The sequence below is a fragment of the Bolinopsis microptera genome, chromosome 5 (genome assembly GCF_026151205.1).
Source record: "Bolinopsis microptera isolate Bmic1 chromosome 5, MBARI_Bmic_1.0, whole genome shotgun sequence".
In the NCBI taxonomy this organism is placed as follows: domain Eukaryota; kingdom Metazoa; phylum Ctenophora; class Tentaculata; order Lobata; family Bolinopsidae; genus Bolinopsis; species Bolinopsis microptera.
Genome location: NC_087076.1, coordinates 9,806,072 through 9,823,132, shown reverse-complemented (window position 1 = coordinate 9,823,132; position 17,061 = coordinate 9,806,072). Strand labels below are relative to the sequence as shown.

The following is a 17,061-nucleotide window of genomic DNA, read 5'->3' as shown; positions in this document are numbered from 1 at the left end:
GTTATTTTTAATGACAATCATGTCAGTATGTATTCTGAGCTGAGTAACATTCGTTAAGGGGGGGGGGGGGGGGGGGGGGGGTTCACCCTGATTTTTTTGTGAAACTTGGTTTCGAGATAGCAGTTGACCAACAAACTAAGACCAGTGACCAAACTTTTGAGGGGGTCCCGGACCCCAACCGCCAAACGGTGCCCGCGGGGCTGCCACGCCCATATTTGGTCCAAATCAGGCCCAATTTAGCCAAATACCCTGAACATGCCCAAAACCCAGATTTTAGGTGCTTTACTTGTAGCTAGTGGTCCCCTGAACTCGTATATGAAGTTTCATCAAGATTGGACAAAAAATGACTGAGTTATGAGCTAAAAACTATATGCCCATATTTGGGCATACGCACTAAATTTGATCGATTTTGGCCCATAAATTGGTCAAATATCAATATTTTTGAATGAAACTAACTTTATATGAAAGGTAAGCCTAAACTACACATTCTCTATGATTATCAGCTCAATATCTACCTAACTGTGGATTCTGTGTCCAAATAATCGCAAAAAATGAACAAAATCGCCCATATCTCAGTTCGCGATATTTGCAAAACTGACTTCGCTCAAAACAATAGAACTCAATAGGGTTTCAATATTTTTTCATGAAATTTTCAGAATCAACGTAGAATTGTCTCATGACCTTAAGTTTTGGGACAGAATTTTAAGTTAGGCCTTTAAAAAAATTTGGCGGCCAAATTCTAAAATTTGCCGGGCATTTTTCAGAATTTGGCCGCCAAATTTTTTTAAAGGCCTAACTCAAAATTCTGTCCCAAAACTTAAGGTCATGAGACAATTCTACGTTGATTCTGAAAATTTCATGAAAAAATATTGAAACCCTATTGAGTTCTATTGTTTTGAGCGAAGTCAGTTTTGCAAATATCGCGAACTGAGATATGGGCGATTTTGTTCATTTTTTGCGATTATTTGGACACAGAATCCACAGTTAGGTAGATATTGAGCTGATAATCATAGAGAATGTGTAGTTTAGGCTTACCTTTCATATAAAGTTAGTTTCATTCAAAAATATTGATATTTGACCAATTTATGGGCCAAAATCGATCAAATTTAGTGCGTATGCCCAAATATGGGCATATAGTTTTTAGCTCATAACTCAGTCATTTTTTGTCCAATCTTGATGAAACTTCATATACGAGTTCAGGGGACCACTAGCTACAAGTAAAGCACCTAAAATCTGGGTTTTGGGCATGTTCAGGGTATTTGGCTAAATTGGGCCTGATTTGGACCAAATATGGGCGTGGCAGCCCCGCGGGCACCGTTTGGCGGTTGGGGTCCGGGACCCCCTCAAAAGTTTGGTCACTGGTCCTAGTTTGTTGGTCAACTGCTATCTCGAAACCAAGTTTCACAAAAAAATCAGGGTGAACCCCCCCCCTTAAGGATATACACATACTATACACATACCTGTGTAATGTACAAAGCAAGATTGCTTAGGGCTGCGGGACGCAGGTTTATCTCAAGTTTGGAATAAATTATCTGCATAATAATCGTAGTAGACATTGTGGCCTGGGGGGGGGGGGGGCCGGGGGGGGAGAAGAATAATTACCATAATTTCACATGATTGTTATCCAGTATATTGTGTTATATACCACGCCTCTATGCAACACTTGTATTGTTATTGTAGATAAAACTACATTAATTACAATACCACAACTCTACACTACACTACTACACCTCTACAGTCTACACTACACTACTACACCTCTACAGTCTACACTACACTACTACACCTCTACAGTCTACACTACACTACTACACCTCTACAGTCTACACTACACTACTACACCTCTACAGTCTACACTACACTACTACACCTCTACAGTCTACACTACACTACTACACCTCTACAGTCTACACTACACTACCACAACTCTACACTACACTAATACACCTGTACACTACACTAATACACCTCTAGTTACAGTCTAAACTACACCTCTACAGTCTACACTACACTACTACACCTCTACAGTCTACACTACACTACTACACCACTACAGTCTACACTACACTACCACAACTCTACAGTCTACACTACAGCTACCACAACTCTACACTACACTGATACACCTCTACACTACACTAATACACCTCTAGTTACAGTCTAAACTACACCTCTACAGTCTACACTACACTACTACACCTCTATACTTCACTACTACACAACACTTCACCACACCTCCCTACTACTTCAGTCCAATCTAGCCCAACACAGAAGTACAATGCCACACACAAAAGGGCCTTCCTGGTTCACAACACTATTGTTTATTAAAATTTAACCCGGTCATCACCAGCCAATTAGATACAGGTTATACCCGACAATAAATGGGAATTTTCAGTGCATTTAGCGCATCCAACACCAAACTATGGTTATTGAATATTATTCTAACCCGGTTATCACCAGCAAATTAGGAAACCAGCCGTTACCATGACAACATTACCTTATATGGTGGTGTTACCATCTTAATAATACCTTATTAGGCATATATAATTATATATAATACAGATCCTACAGTTGAACCTGATACAGCGCTTTTTGTTACAAATGTTATTACTTTCCGGTAATACGGTAGTAATGTGTGTGAGGCATCTCTGATAATATAGAAGTTGAAGAGTCACGTCGCCTCTGTAATAACCGGTGATGTAATGGTGGAGATGATTCTTAACAAAACATCACGATTCTGCGTAATGAATAAGAATTTTAAACTTTAAGTGAGGTGGCTTATAATAATTTGTCGCTGACTTTCTTTCTAATATTTAATGAGTTAGTATTAAATTTACTAGGTGCAGTAACTGAATTATACCGTTAACGGCAATAACATTTCGCTAACATGCCCATGGTTAGTCTGCTATAGCCTGTAAAATGTAAAATGTCTGCTTATGCAATATGCTATAACTTGTAAAGTCGTGTATTTATCTCGTCATCACCAACGAATCATGATCAGTAACCGTTTATTTGTTACCGTCGACAATATCAGAATAACACGCAGCAGAGAGTTACAATGTTCAAGTCTGTTAAAATAAAGGTGTGTGCATACTGGATAACAACACCACCCTGCATAATATCAAATATTATTATAATATTATGTAATGTAGCTTACAAGATGAACCTATTCTGACTGATGAGCTATCCCTTGTCTCTGAAGTGAGGAGACGTTGACAAGTGGTGACCTTCAAAGTTACTAGTTCTCATCTAATTGGAAACTTTAGAAAAGTTAACAAGTAACACCAACCTTGTTCTTGTTACACTATGTTGGTGACATGACTGTAACGCGGCCCGTGTAAGAGCTACTAAATAGGTGACATTATATGTGATGTTGTATGATTCATCTGTCTGTTGTTGACAGATAAGAGCGTGTGTTTGTGTGTGTGTGTGTGTGTGTGTGTGTGTGTGTGTGTGTGTGTGTGTGTGTGTGTGTGTGTGTGTGTGTGTGTGTGTGTGTGTGTGTGTGTGTGTGTGTGTGTGTGTGTGTGTGTGTGTGTGTGTGTGTGTGTGTGTGTGTGTGTGTGTGTGTGTGTGTGTGTGTGTGTGTGTGTGTGTGTGTGTGTGTGTGTGTGTGTGTGTGTGTGTGTGTGTGTGTGTGTGTGTGTGTGTGTGTGTGTGTGTGTGTGTGTGTGTGTGTGTGTGTGTGTGTGTGTGTGTGTGTGTGTGTGTGTGTGTGTGTGTGTGTGTGTGTGTGTGTGTGTGTGTGTGTGTGTGTGTGTGTGTGTGTGTGTGCTTTGTAGGCTGTTTAGTTTGTGTGTGTGCGATTTACGCTCTATTACACACATCACATATATATATATATATATAATATATATTTACACACCTTTGTAACAAAAAAAACAAACAATCTGCATAAAATGCGCATATTATGTGCTATTCATTATGAAATCAAGTTAGTGGCAGCAATAATTCAAGCAGGTTCCATGATCCAACACGTTACATTTAAGTATTAAGTTGAATAGTCCTGCTGGCTGGATTCTCGGTGTCTGCAAGTTATGCACAGTAATCTCGGTAATATCCCAACTTCGCACACCATAATGTCTCAACACACAGTAATAAAACATGAGTATTCTGACACCATAATGTGTAACACGTACGTGATAAATCTGGTTCACTGAATGAACTTGAACTGATCTTCGTGTTATTTCCTAGTTTATTATCCGGGTACTCAGGAGGACATGTCCTTAGTACTTTGTGAGTGGTAAGCAAAGTTTCAGTAAGATTTTAAAAAACATCTCCTACGGCTCCTTGATTCCTCCCCCTACATGGATAAAAAATATATAGATATAAAATATTGGCCATCTTAAAACACCTAAAAGTTTGACGAAGGAATAAAGAATCCGGTTATAGATTAAACCCAGCTGATGCAGAATTAAATATTGAATTTAAACATGTGATTTATGTAGAAGTCTTCTAAATACTACAGTTAAATATTAAATTTAAGATCTTCTATATTAGAGAACCGGTGTGTTTAATCTCAGTCGCATTTAAATTCAATCAAATTTGAACCGTTTCGTGCTGACATTGACGTTATTTTGGTGGCAGTATTATTGAGCATGCTCGCAGTGCTGGTACCCACTAAGTAGAGTCCTTCCTCAAACAGGTATCTGAAAGATGCTGATTAAATTCTGTCAAATATTAAAACAGTCAGGGACAGGAAACGAACTTCAATTGCTACAGTTCCCGGAGATATTTGAAATTAAATGGTATTTAAACGGGTTATTATTTTTAGCAAGAAAGATGCTTCGCAAGAACGACACGTGCGGATCTAATAAAATTTAAATTACAATTTTAACAGTCACAAGTTCACCAACGTATCGTTATCTTCAACACAAAAGAGACAGTGAAGTTGCCCTGTACTTCTCAACCTTGCACGTGCAGGGGTACTACTACTATAAACTAATAACACTACTTCTTATACTCTCTACTCAACCGGTTGAGTAAATACCCGGGGTTAATCTCTCACGGTCAAGCTAGAAACTACATTCTACACACCCCTCACACACACCCCCTCACACACATAAAACCTGTGTAATGTTGTTCTGTTGTTGTTGAGTGTGTAACATGACGTTGTTTTCCCTCCTAGTTAGCCGTATAGCGGCGGTGCAGCAGATTCTGGCCGCGCAGGAGGAAACGCCTAACTTGCACGTAGAAAAAAGAAGTTCAGCCGCTCCCAAGAAGATTCAGAAGAAAAGCAATCCGAGCTACGATACCGATGGGATTGAACTGCCAAGGCCAAGGTGAGGTTTATATTAGCATTTTTATTTGTTATCACTCGAAATTCTTAAAATCCTAATACACGTGATGGTTTTCTTTGATTAGGTCCAAAATGATTTAAAGTGATCACCCTAAACACTGATACTATTTGACCAAAGATTCTCACGTCTCAGTGATATAACTATATAAGATTTGAACTTTTTTGTAAGCCGTCGTCAGTTTTCATATAATTGGCATATTTTGATTTGAAGGAAGACACATTACCAGCTATTTCCACGTCTCTTGATATATTCGCGGCATTAACATTTAAGTAGTTTAATAAACACTAACCCTGCTGTTAAGTTGTTAAATAACTTAATTACGGAGTATTTTAACAACTACTTTACGCAATTTACTTAACCCTGCTGTTAAGTAAATTAATTGCATTTGCCCAGAAAACAGCCCCTGTAACTTTGCAAAGTAAGGAGCTGTTAATAATATTATGCAGGCATGTAAACTTTAATATGCACAATGCACATGTAATACATGATAACACGCAGTTAGATAAAAATAGATCTTAATCAAACGCTTCAAAACTTCCAACGTGCTTTCTTTTGTAATAATACAATATATTAAATCGTTTTGTATTTTAATGCGTATTGTTGTCAGCATTTTGTGCAGTTAAGTGGAAATTAAGCGGTAAACACAGGTGACTATTAGCTCGGTTACAGTTGATCTTGAAAACTTGACGATGTTCTGATAAACCTCCCGTTACATCTTACACATTGACTTTAGTATTTGACTGCCACTCTTTTTACTTCTAATAACAGTAATGTGTGTTATCGTAATTGCGACTTGAGAGAATATTAGATTACAAGTTTAACATATCATTGTAATCTTATGATTCAATGAGGACATTCTTGATTAATCCATGTGACTTGTTAGCGTTTACACTGAGAATTACAAATGACTTGCCACCTTTGTGTTAATCATGTAGTGTACGATTAGTCAGTTTAACGGGGTCTGGTAAATAATTATTCGTTTGTGAAGATGATGGCAGTGAGCCAAAACTATGAAAAACTTGACTATAATTGTGAAATGCAGTGAAACTTTGAACTTTGAACCAGTTAAACTCGATATTTAGATTATTGTGGGAGTGAGTTGGTCCGAACTCCAATACATATTAATACCATCGTTAGACATAAAAATTCAAAATGTTGCCCACTTTGCTCTGTTTTTATCTCGGATTAACCTGTCCAGATGTTGGTGTTTTACTGCTAATTGCTAATTCTTACTGTAGTTCCCCTTCTGAGTAACCTGGTACACCAGGTACACACATCATGCAAAACAATGATATGAATCTTGTCATGTACAATGTATAGTGTATATAATACAATAATAATTATTTCTCCAAATTTATGTTTCTTCTCTTTTTGTGCGCAGTTTTAAATAGACCAAAATATGTGTTAGACCTTAACAAACGTTTTCAATGTAAACATCGCCGTCACGTTTATCACGATCTGCAAAGTGTAATGTTTAACGGGCAAACAACAACTTTAACAAAACCCCTAATATATGAAACAGTTTGTGTATTTAAATCGTGTGTCACGTGATTTAAACGTGTGTCACGTGTTTCAGGCCGATGTTACTAATACCCCCTCCACCCACTGACGCCCCTCCTGATAGGTTGGTTCCCATGGAAACCTCCAGAACATGGCTTTTACATTTATTGTTTCATTAAACCGTGTAATTCTTATGCCCCATTAAATGTTGCATGGAAATTATATGGGTTTTGTCAGTGTTTATATAAGCTGTTAATGATGTATTCATGTAGATCAGTGTTATCTTGAGACTTGATTCTTGAATCAACGGGTTTGTCGATGTTATCGCTGGAAATGTATAAGATACAAATCCAACATCCATGTAAGAAACCAGAAATTATAAGTGAACAAACTTCACGGGTCGAATGTGTTACAGATGCCTGCAAGAATGTATGTATGATTAATACATGTGTATGTCTGAGTGTAGCATGATGTTAATCAATCAAATGTAATCTGTCAGGTATCCTTAACAACTTAGCATGTACGATTCAAGCAACTTTACAGCATTACACTAGTTGATTGGAATATTTAGTACACTCTGATGACAATTTGTCACCAAGTGAATTTGTCTAGACTTCAGAGCGGGAAAACGGTCAACAGCTCCGTTTCTTCCCCTCGACTTTAGGTAGAAAGGTTTTTCACACTGTTCCAAAACCTAGAGGTGTTATTTGTTTCAGTGATGACGGGGAACAGACCCCACTACCTCTCACGACGCCTGACACCTTGGAAAATATGAGAACTCATCTCAGTTCAGTTAGATATGGCAACAATCTAGGTTCGTGAACTCATGGCATAGGTTTCTTTTGTGTTTGAGATTACGGCATCCACAACAAAGGCATCAAACAGATCGTTTAGAGAAACATATATGTAGCGCGCGGCGACATAGTAACCATCCAACGTTGTCATCTTCACAGCGTGTCCTCGCGAGTATATTTTCCCATCATTGTAGAAATTAAGAAACGACATTTCAGCGCCGAACAGTCATAGCGGGCAAGTCTCCAACAAAATCCAAGCTCTCCTACACACGCTACAGGTTTGGAAATATTCAAAATAATTATGCATGCTAGAATAATATGTTTTGTATACTTAAACCCGGACCAATCAGCAAATTGTTCACACTCAACTTAAATAAAGCTTACCTCACTAATCACCATGTCATTAAATTCTATTTAAAAAGCGCTGCTGGAATGCGATATCGGCTCGGTACCAGCGAATATCTCTCGTTTACAACCTGCTTTTGTGCTGCTGAAAAATTATTTACTTTCAAGATTGAGTTTTTTAGTAAACGTCTCCCTGAGAGTGATAACTTTTTAAAATATAAAACATCTTCCAAAAGTACGAATAGATTTGCTGTTATATTTGCTTATTAAATTCTCGTTTGAAAACACCCACTGTTTACGAGTTACCAGAAACTTAACATGATCGGGTGATCGCTACTTGCTACTATATATATTAGCGCAGTAATTTAATATCAACATGAGTATGAGGGAGCTGTGTTGATGTATTCATTATTCATGATGCGGGTTCCATTACGTCAGCTACGAAGACGTTGGTACTCAGTATCCAATATTTACCTTACTTAACAACATTTCTTTGTATGCTACGACGCTACATTTCTTTGACTGGATTATATATAATCCTTGTACTACTTGCCTTGTACGTTTTAAACATCTAATTTCCCCCATTTCTTTACACTGAGGCCTCTATGCATACAAGTTACATAACCAACACCCCGGTGGCTTGTATCGGATAAAAGTACCGAGTACTGCCTGGTTACTAGTACTTCAGACACGACGGAGAATGAACACTGCTCCGGCTTCTACTGCTAATTTGTACACTATCCAGAGGATGCCTTTTGAAGTGCCTCTAAACTTGCACTCCTTCATTTCTCTCCCATTTTTAGTGTGAATTGAGGTGAAACATTTCGCTACCATAGTTTTATTCGCAAGTTTGGGCCGCACCTTTGATCGAGTAGATTTAGTAATATTTTGAAAGCAGTCTATTAGTTTTGAGAAGTCATTGTTACCTACTATTTTGTTATGTATTATCATACGAAAGCTCAAAGTCTACCGTAAGTTCCAGCAGCTGTATTACTTACCAAGCCTAGGAATATTTGAAGTCTTTTGACATCTTAAAATTTAATTAGTTGTCAAGAATCTGGCATTATTTCAAGATAACGACAATTGTTGTATGGTTTTACCAATTACATTTACTATTTTTAGACATGTACTTACGCATTTTCACTTTTCACATTGATATTTTCCGCAATATAAGCAGATTTAATTAACAAACTTGCGATCGTAGACTGAACATTGAGCAGAAGAAGATCCAGCACTTTCGCCAGATTAATGATTCGAAATCATCAAATCAGTAAAAGGATAATATCTATAGATAAAGATAGCATTTCCCAACTCGGAGGCATTTTCACTGGCACGCTAATTGGTTTATCCGGCTAAAATAGAATCCCGCGAATAATTCAATTCTGTCATTCAGGCCACATGCACCAGCTGTATGCATTAATCCCGCCAGGAATTTCATTTTTTCATTCGGCAGCATAAGTGATTAAGTGTCGGTGCGCTATTTTTGGTTGCTATTATTAAATTTATTTGCAGTTGCATGACAGGGTCAAATTTTTTTATATTCGTTTGTCTCGAAATATCGATATTGGTGCACATAGGCTGTTATTTTAAGGCATACAGTTTTAACGTAAGGCTGGCTCGTAAAATTCAATTTTTCCCAACCATTTCTAGTTTTTTTGTTGGCCCCATATTCTCCGTTAATCCTTTAGAGTATGTTAAATTATCACTGGAAATCTGGTTTTTAACCGTCTTCCCTACCCTATTGACTGTTATTTAGCCCGATTTTATCTAATATGTGCACATCTAATAGCTCGTTGGATTTTCCCAGCTATGGGGAGAATTGAAAAGATGAACTCTGCTGATCCCCGCTTCAACATAACAGTAATCGGAGCACCAGGCGTCGGTAAAAGTGCTCTCTCTCTACATTTCTTGTACCAAGAATTTGTGGAGGACTACGAACCAACCAAAGTGGACAGCTACCAAACGTATGTGACCCACCAGGGCAGTGAAGTAAACGTTCAGATCACGGACACAGCAGGACAGGAGGACTACGCGAGCGTGCGGGACACCTTCCTCCGTAACGGCGAGGGGTTCCTCTGCGTGTTCAGTCTGACTGACACGGACAGTTTCAGTCACGTACAGGAACTGTTCAGTCAGGTGAAGATAGCTAAAGGCACTGTACCACCTCTCCTTCCTTTTCTGATGGTGGGTAATAAGAGCGACATGACGGGCTCTCGTCAGATTGAGCGCGGCGCGGCAGAGCAGCTCGCTCAGAACCTGGGAGTACAGTACATGGAGACCTCTGCCAAGACGAATCACGACGTGACAGAAGCGTTCCTGAGACTGACGGGAATGGTGGTGAAGTCACGTGACCCTTTTCAAGAGATAGAGGAGGATCGGTGTAGGAAGAAGAAGTTTAGCGGCCGGCTCAAGAAGTACCTGTGTGGACTCGTGTAGAGGGTTAACACTTTTAGAGCATGTTAACTGCAAAGTTATTTAGGTGTTAAGGTGGTTTGTAGACATTGACCCGATCTACATTGTTTATCTGCGAAGTAGTTGTTAGTTAAGTTTATTAGTTTATTGTACAGATATTGTATTTAGGTCGTTTTAAAGCGTTAGCGTTAGGAATTTTAGGTTACCCTTATTACGTTATTGAAGAGGTATTCAAAGTATTTAAAGTACATTTTATATAGCATTTTTTAAGTATATTCTATTTAGTCAAACCCTATACCCCAGATATATTTCTAACATTTTTTATCAAATTTTAACAATTTTGTAACGATTTCATATTACATTTATTTTTTCGTCCTTTAATAAGTCCCTTAAAACGAATGTTTAACATAGTATGACGTTGATTTATATGCATACTGATCTAACGTATTAGTGCGAAGAGTAAAAAGTTACAGCTTCACACGCTGTTTGAGGGCCATGTCTCTTTTGTACACTTCAACTTCTTATCGTACTAACACTGATATATTCATCTGACGGATTATCTTTATTCTAAGATTCCTCGTAAAATGGCTATTTTCACTTTAGTTGTCGATTCGAGTTTTCTATAAATGACGGCTTTTTTATCGCATTCTTTCAGTTTGACTACAATCTAATAAACGTTTATATTTAGCATACTTAGTTAATTTGTATTACTGATGTAGCCTTTAATTTTTACCTGTTTCTCACCTCAGATATTTTAAAGAGTATTGTAAATATTAATAGAACATTAGGAACTTAGACAGTTTAGTAATTTCTGAAATATTTAGAAATGAGACGCTTTGAAGAGATTTGTGTGACATAATTTTGTTGGTTATCACCGACACCTGGGCCCGTTATTCTGAAAGTATTTCTAGATAACCAATAGTGGTTGTTCGTACAAGCCCTAGTTTTTATAATTCGTTTAAGATATTTAGTTCTTATTTGGACGTTTAATTTATTCGAAGATTTCTTATGCGTTGTGGATTTTCGTAGTAGATACTTGAAGACATTTCCCTTCATTAATACAACAATTAATTCTTAAGGTGTTTGTCATACAATTACGCCACTCGCGAGTTTCTAGTGCTCGAGTGTTTTTGTTAATTTTCATTAATTATCATCAATTATATCTCGATTAGCACGTTTAAAAAGTTCAAAATTCGTAAGCAATGCCCACTCTTTTCACTTTTCTACATATTATGATAAATTTAAAGTTCTCGGAGGATTATGTATTTATAGAAAATATTCGAGATATATATTTGTGTAGCAGACATACATATTTTGTAACTGTAGGCTAGCTTTAGTTTCTGCTTTTATATATCAAGCTTTGATACTGTAGTATGCCAGATCCAATTGATTTAATAATTATTATTTCCTGCTGTGCTTATTACGTGTCGGTTTGTTGAGGTTGTCGGTGGAAGAAGTGTATTTAAGTTGTTTGCCACCTTTATTGCCACCTTTATTGCCACCTTATTCTACTTTCTAACTGATTCATCATGGTCATGTGAGAGTGATTGAGGTTTATGCAACTAGTCCAGATAACAGTTATCATAAGAAATCACACGAATGACCGTCAGTTTACCATTTAAAGTACTGCGATACAGCTGTATCACTGTGTCTAATTAGTAGCTCTAATTACGCGCTGCTTGTCCGCATGCACTCTTACCCTCCTCCCATTGGCTATTTGCCGTCACGTGGTGTGAATACTGTGCTCTGATTGGTTGATTTGTGTCACGTGGTATGTTTGCCGTAATCCTATTGGCAGTGCCGCATGTTATGCCCAATGGCTGGTGTCAACTACAGACAGCTTGCGGTTCACTGTCTCGCATTAATAACCCTAAAATAGTCCTACGCTCGCTATTTTATTAGCGCCTCAGTTGAACACCGCTGTCAAACTTTCCGTCTTCTTCCGGGTAGGCCTAGAGGGGCCAAATAGTGGCTCAATCTCACAAAAATGGACATGTATTTGCATAATCTGTTGTTTAACTGTAGTCTGCACATCCTTATTCGTAACACACGGTAAATACATACACTAAATGCCCGCTCTACTCCGGTACAGTGTGTCTCTCTTTATCTTCCTCTCCAATGAGGGCGCTTTGTGAACTTATACCATCTGTACAACTACGTAATTTGTTTTATTTTATTAATTTCGCTGTTTGATTAATTCACGACATGATATCCTTCATCCTGCGCAGAATGTCATAGTTTAGGTTCCTCGGCACGGGGTGTAAGTTACATACAAGAACGGTGCACGTGCAACAAACCGCGCAGGTGCACGTGTGATGGATCAGTTCGCAGAAGATGAAGTGGAGTACGCCACGATAAACCGTTCCCACAATACCATCTCCCAACCAGTGATCACGGAACTGAAGAACAAGTTCCACTACGAAATCCAGGACTCTAGCAGCGAGGAGGAAACCTCAGAGGAGGAGGCCACAGAAACAGGGTCCAGTGAGAGTGGTAGCACGGTGGGGAGCCCCAGTACTATAGGGGAGGACCAGGATGAGGAGGAGAGTAGTGACGAGAACAATAACAAGGACGATGATGACGATGCAGATACACACAGTATCGGCTCTGCTGCCTCCCTGCTTGATTTCAGTGATGTTAACAGGGAGAGGCGGGTTACCCAGGCTCTCAATGAGGCTCTCAACCCGGACTCCCTGTCCGTGTGTTCCACAGACGTGGCGGACATTGTACAGCGTCAGTTAGCTGAGTTCAGCATGACGTTGAGGAGACAGATTGAGAATGACATGCAAAGTCTCATATCCAAGAAGATGAACTCCAGCGAGTATGGGTCCCAGCCCTGCCTGCCTCCTGCTACTCCCTCGCGTAAGAAGCACACCAGGACTAAGAGTGAGGATACTCTTAATAGCAGCACTAAACGGAAGGTACGGTATAATCCATATATGGGCATCACGTGGCAGTACTAAACGGAAGGTACGGTTTGAGCCCGGCCACGTGTCCTATCATGGGATTGAGCTTTAGAAATTAGATGATAAGCAGGACGATGAGAACTGAGATTATCATGTTGTTGCAACTAATGATAATTGCAGATAATAACAGATAATTTCAGTTCTCTTCGTCTTTTTTAATCATCAACGCCTTACGCCTACTATTAAGTCAGTAGAAAAAGTAGTGAACATTCAACTATTGATTGGGTTAATATCGGGTGTTTTTGGGAGGTTGTCAGTTAGCGGTGGGACTGCTTAGTGGATGTTCTCGAATTTACCGTCGGTGCCGCCAATACATTCAAACACAGAACATTTCAACTCTTTATTCATTTCACACCACAATAAGGTGACTTAATGTTAATGAAATTTTTATGAAATTTGTAAACATCATCAAGTATTAATTTCTATATTTTCAGCGACCAAAGAAAAAACAACACTACGTCTCAGATGATGAACTATTTGAAAGTAATTATTGCTGAATGTGTTATTATTTTTGTCATGTCATTGGTTGTGGAGTAATAATAAGTGATACTTGTGCTACTTACGGTACCATGATATGAGCTGCATCATCCTTTCCATTTGCGTCACCTTAGAAGCTCGTTATATTGGTATACAAGGATTTCATGAATATACATCATAGCGTGCGCTAACAACTCCAATTAATTAAATTTATGAGTTTAAATAATATCTCTTCAGTTCCCGCTCCCGAAGTGGACCCTAATGCTCCCAAACCAGAAGGTCCTTGTTCAGAAGTATTGAGTGGTCCTGACTTCGAGGTAAGGAACTTGCCAAATAACTTGATAATATGCTTGCTTAATTAACAATTCCGCCCGTGCCGTTTAATATTAACACTACACAGTCATGTTTGTGATGGAAAATAATGAGTATACTATCATTTGTTACTATTAATTCGATCGCCATTAATTTTCCAAAATCTCAAGTATCCGTTATCCGAATGATATATAGATACAAATCCGGATCTATATCCGTGTATTATATGTTTATTATATGTTTATATTATATAATCTGTTCAATGAAATGAGTTAAATTACCCCGTGTCCAGGAGGATGACTCACCGAGTTACTGGGATGACGTATGTCACATGACTTAGTGTCACTTTGTCTCTTAATTTGTCTTTTAAAACACCTTGTCTTCAAATACCTTGTCATCTTGAATGATTATTAACCTGGATTTCTGCGCTAAAACATATGGAATGCAACTTCTTAATTTCAGTGTCCTTATCACTAATGATTCCAATTATCACTACTCACTGTAAAGCTGTGTTTTAATACACAAACTTGCTGTGTTTTAATACACATACTTGCATGCTTTCTTGAGTTTAATCTCAATTATCTAATTAACTAATTACCTTACCTAATCTTAGTCTTGTCTGAAGAAGTTAACATTTTGCTAGCCTGCAGTTTCAGCAAAAATCTTTCCTCTGAAAAGCTAAAACGATTATTATTGATTTATTAAATCATTTCTTGAATCACCTCGATCGACAGATAAACATTAAACATTCATAATAAAGTTATTTGCATATTAATTAGGTTATAGGTATTTAATTAACCCATTTCTTCAGGAAGTAGAAGGACAAGCACGAAGTATAGAGGAAGCTTTACATAAACACGGCACCCAAACAGGGAAAGCTATTGCGTTCACCATCCTCGATAACAACGGAAAAGTTTCATCTCATGTATCATATGGTACGTTTGGAGATTTTAATATTCCCCACATAATTTTCTTATGTTAATTTTGTTTTATAAACATATTAAACCCAACTCTTGCCGAATCACCTATAACAACATCTTTCTTAAAACCATAATCTTTCAGCAAAGCTGCTAAGCAGAACACAGAAGATAGCTTACGGTATAATGTCCAAGTACATGATGAAAGAGAAAGGAGATGTTATCCTGAAAAAAGGAGACCGAGTAGCCCTGATCTACCCTTCGCAAGACCCTGGCGCCTTCGCTGCCGCTTTCTTTGCCTGCCTCTTTGCTAACCTTGTCCCAGTCCCTGTTGAGGCACCTATTTCCAACATGGTTAGTGTTTTATAACCAAGGAGTTTATTTTTTGTTTTTTAAATTTTATCAAATATTAATCAGTACAGTATAGAGATATTGCCCCAAATGTAAAAACTCTCATAAAATTCCTCTGTTTCCTCTGAAACAACCAGATAATAGAATATATTTCCCACCCCCTGATACCCATTATTTTCAGGAACCAGGAGCACAACAGCTAGGGTTCCTACTGGGTTCCTGTGGGGTCCAACTAGCCCTGACAAGCGAGACAGGGTACAAAGCCCTTCCCAAGGACCCCTCAGATCACAAGGTGGTCCAGCTGAAAGGGTGGCCCAAACTGGTGTGGTATCAGACTGATAGCTGTCCTAAACCTCCTAAAGAGTGGATACCACCCTCCCGACAGAGCCCTCACAGCACTGCTTATATCGAGGTTATTTTAATTTATATTATGAGACAAACGATAAGTTTGTATCCGGTAACAGGTGTTTCTTCCTGAAATAATTTTCCTACTTTAAAGGTTTCAACTTCCCGTTGTTAATAGAGTCCTCCTCAGTATACGACAGCTCGAAATGGTGAGGTAATGGGTGTAACCCTATCCCGAGCTGCTCTTGTCACCAACACAAAGGCAGTGTCACAAGCGTGCGGATACGACAGAGGAAAAATAATCGTCAGTCTTGTTGACCCTAAACGAGAGGTGAGACTTTACACTCGATATTCAAAAAGGAAAGGGAATATTAATTTATTAAATCAGAAAGTATTGGCTTCCATCTCCGATCTGTTTTCCTCCACAATGATCAAAACACGGTGACCAACAGCAATTTTTGAGCGTCCTCACTTCTGTAAACGTATCAACATTTTAAATAATTAGTAAACGTTTTTAAACAGTAATTTTAGTTAAATTAATTATAATCAGACATTTACCTGAGTATTTAGCTAACTCCTCGCTGCTACAGGTGGGATTAGCAATGTCCGTTCTTGGACCTATCTATTCTGGAGCTAACACGATATTCATCCCTCCTCTCCTGTCCCGCAATCACCCCGCTGCTTGGTTACAAGTTATCACTAAACACAAAGGTAGAGTGTATGGGAAATATACTGGGAATTATGGGTAATATACTGGGGAATATGGAAATTGTACTTGGAAATAAGGGAATTGTACTGGGAAATACGGGAATTGTACAAAATGAAAAATATGCAGGGAAATGTACATAACAAATAATAAAATGATAAGAAATGTATTTTCGATGTGGAGACTAAGAAATAATTGCGCTTCACAGACTTCACTATAGTCACTCTGGAGTTATTTTTTCGCTAAACTCAACCACTCTAAAATTGGCTTGTATAAATATTTTGTGTCTACAGTGTCACCAGTCACTGTCTACTCTCATTATTTCCTCTCTGAAGAAACCATAAAGCTCGCCGTTACTGGCTAATTTTAGCAAGAAATTTGCTCCACCGCCACTAATTAGATTTGTCAAGTTTATCAACTTTGCCTGCCAAGCAAACTGCGCGCATCTGAAGTGTCGAAAAACGGGCAACCTCCCGCTCCTGGCTTTCTCCAGCAACATTAACTACAAATTTGTAGTGTACGTCAATCGTGCATGTAATCGAGTTTTGTACTCGGATGAAATATCAGTATGTACTGTGTAGTTACTAGGAAATTGCATACAACTGAATAGAGTAGTGTGTGGTTGTGCAAAGTAAC

The 17,061-nt window shown here is 38.4% G+C and overlaps 1 protein-coding gene across 17 annotated transcripts in view; it reads left to right on the top strand.

Moving 5' to 3' along the window:
* LOC134814960 (disco-interacting protein 2 homolog C-like) overlaps nt 1-17,061 on the top strand; it is a 61,821-nt gene that overhangs the window by 18,167 nt on the left and 26,593 nt on the right. For 5 of the 17 annotated variants that reach the window (XM_063823335.1, XM_063823330.1, XM_063823346.1 and 2 more), the window contains 12 exons: nt 5,129-5,282; nt 6,877-6,924; nt 7,517-7,614; nt 7,811-7,872; nt 13,752-13,800; nt 14,032-14,111; nt 14,399-14,428; nt 14,918-15,041; nt 15,169-15,377; nt 15,556-15,786; nt 15,910-16,050; nt 16,310-16,430. In XM_063823335.1, the coding sequence (XP_063679405.1) occupies nt 5,129-5,282; nt 6,877-6,924; nt 7,517-7,614; nt 7,811-7,872; nt 13,752-13,800; nt 14,032-14,111; nt 14,399-14,428; nt 14,918-15,041; nt 15,169-15,377; nt 15,556-15,786; nt 15,910-16,050; nt 16,310-16,430 (1,347 nt within the window). Of the gene's footprint in view, nt 1-5,128; nt 5,283-6,876; nt 6,925-7,516; nt 7,615-7,810; nt 7,873-12,577; nt 13,273-13,751; nt 13,801-14,031; nt 14,112-14,398; nt 14,429-14,917; nt 15,042-15,168; nt 15,378-15,555; nt 15,787-15,909; nt 16,051-16,309; nt 16,431-17,061 lie in introns of those variants that run through there. The other 12 variants (XM_063823345.1, XM_063823338.1, XM_063823331.1 and 9 more) reach the window with 5 other exon arrangements.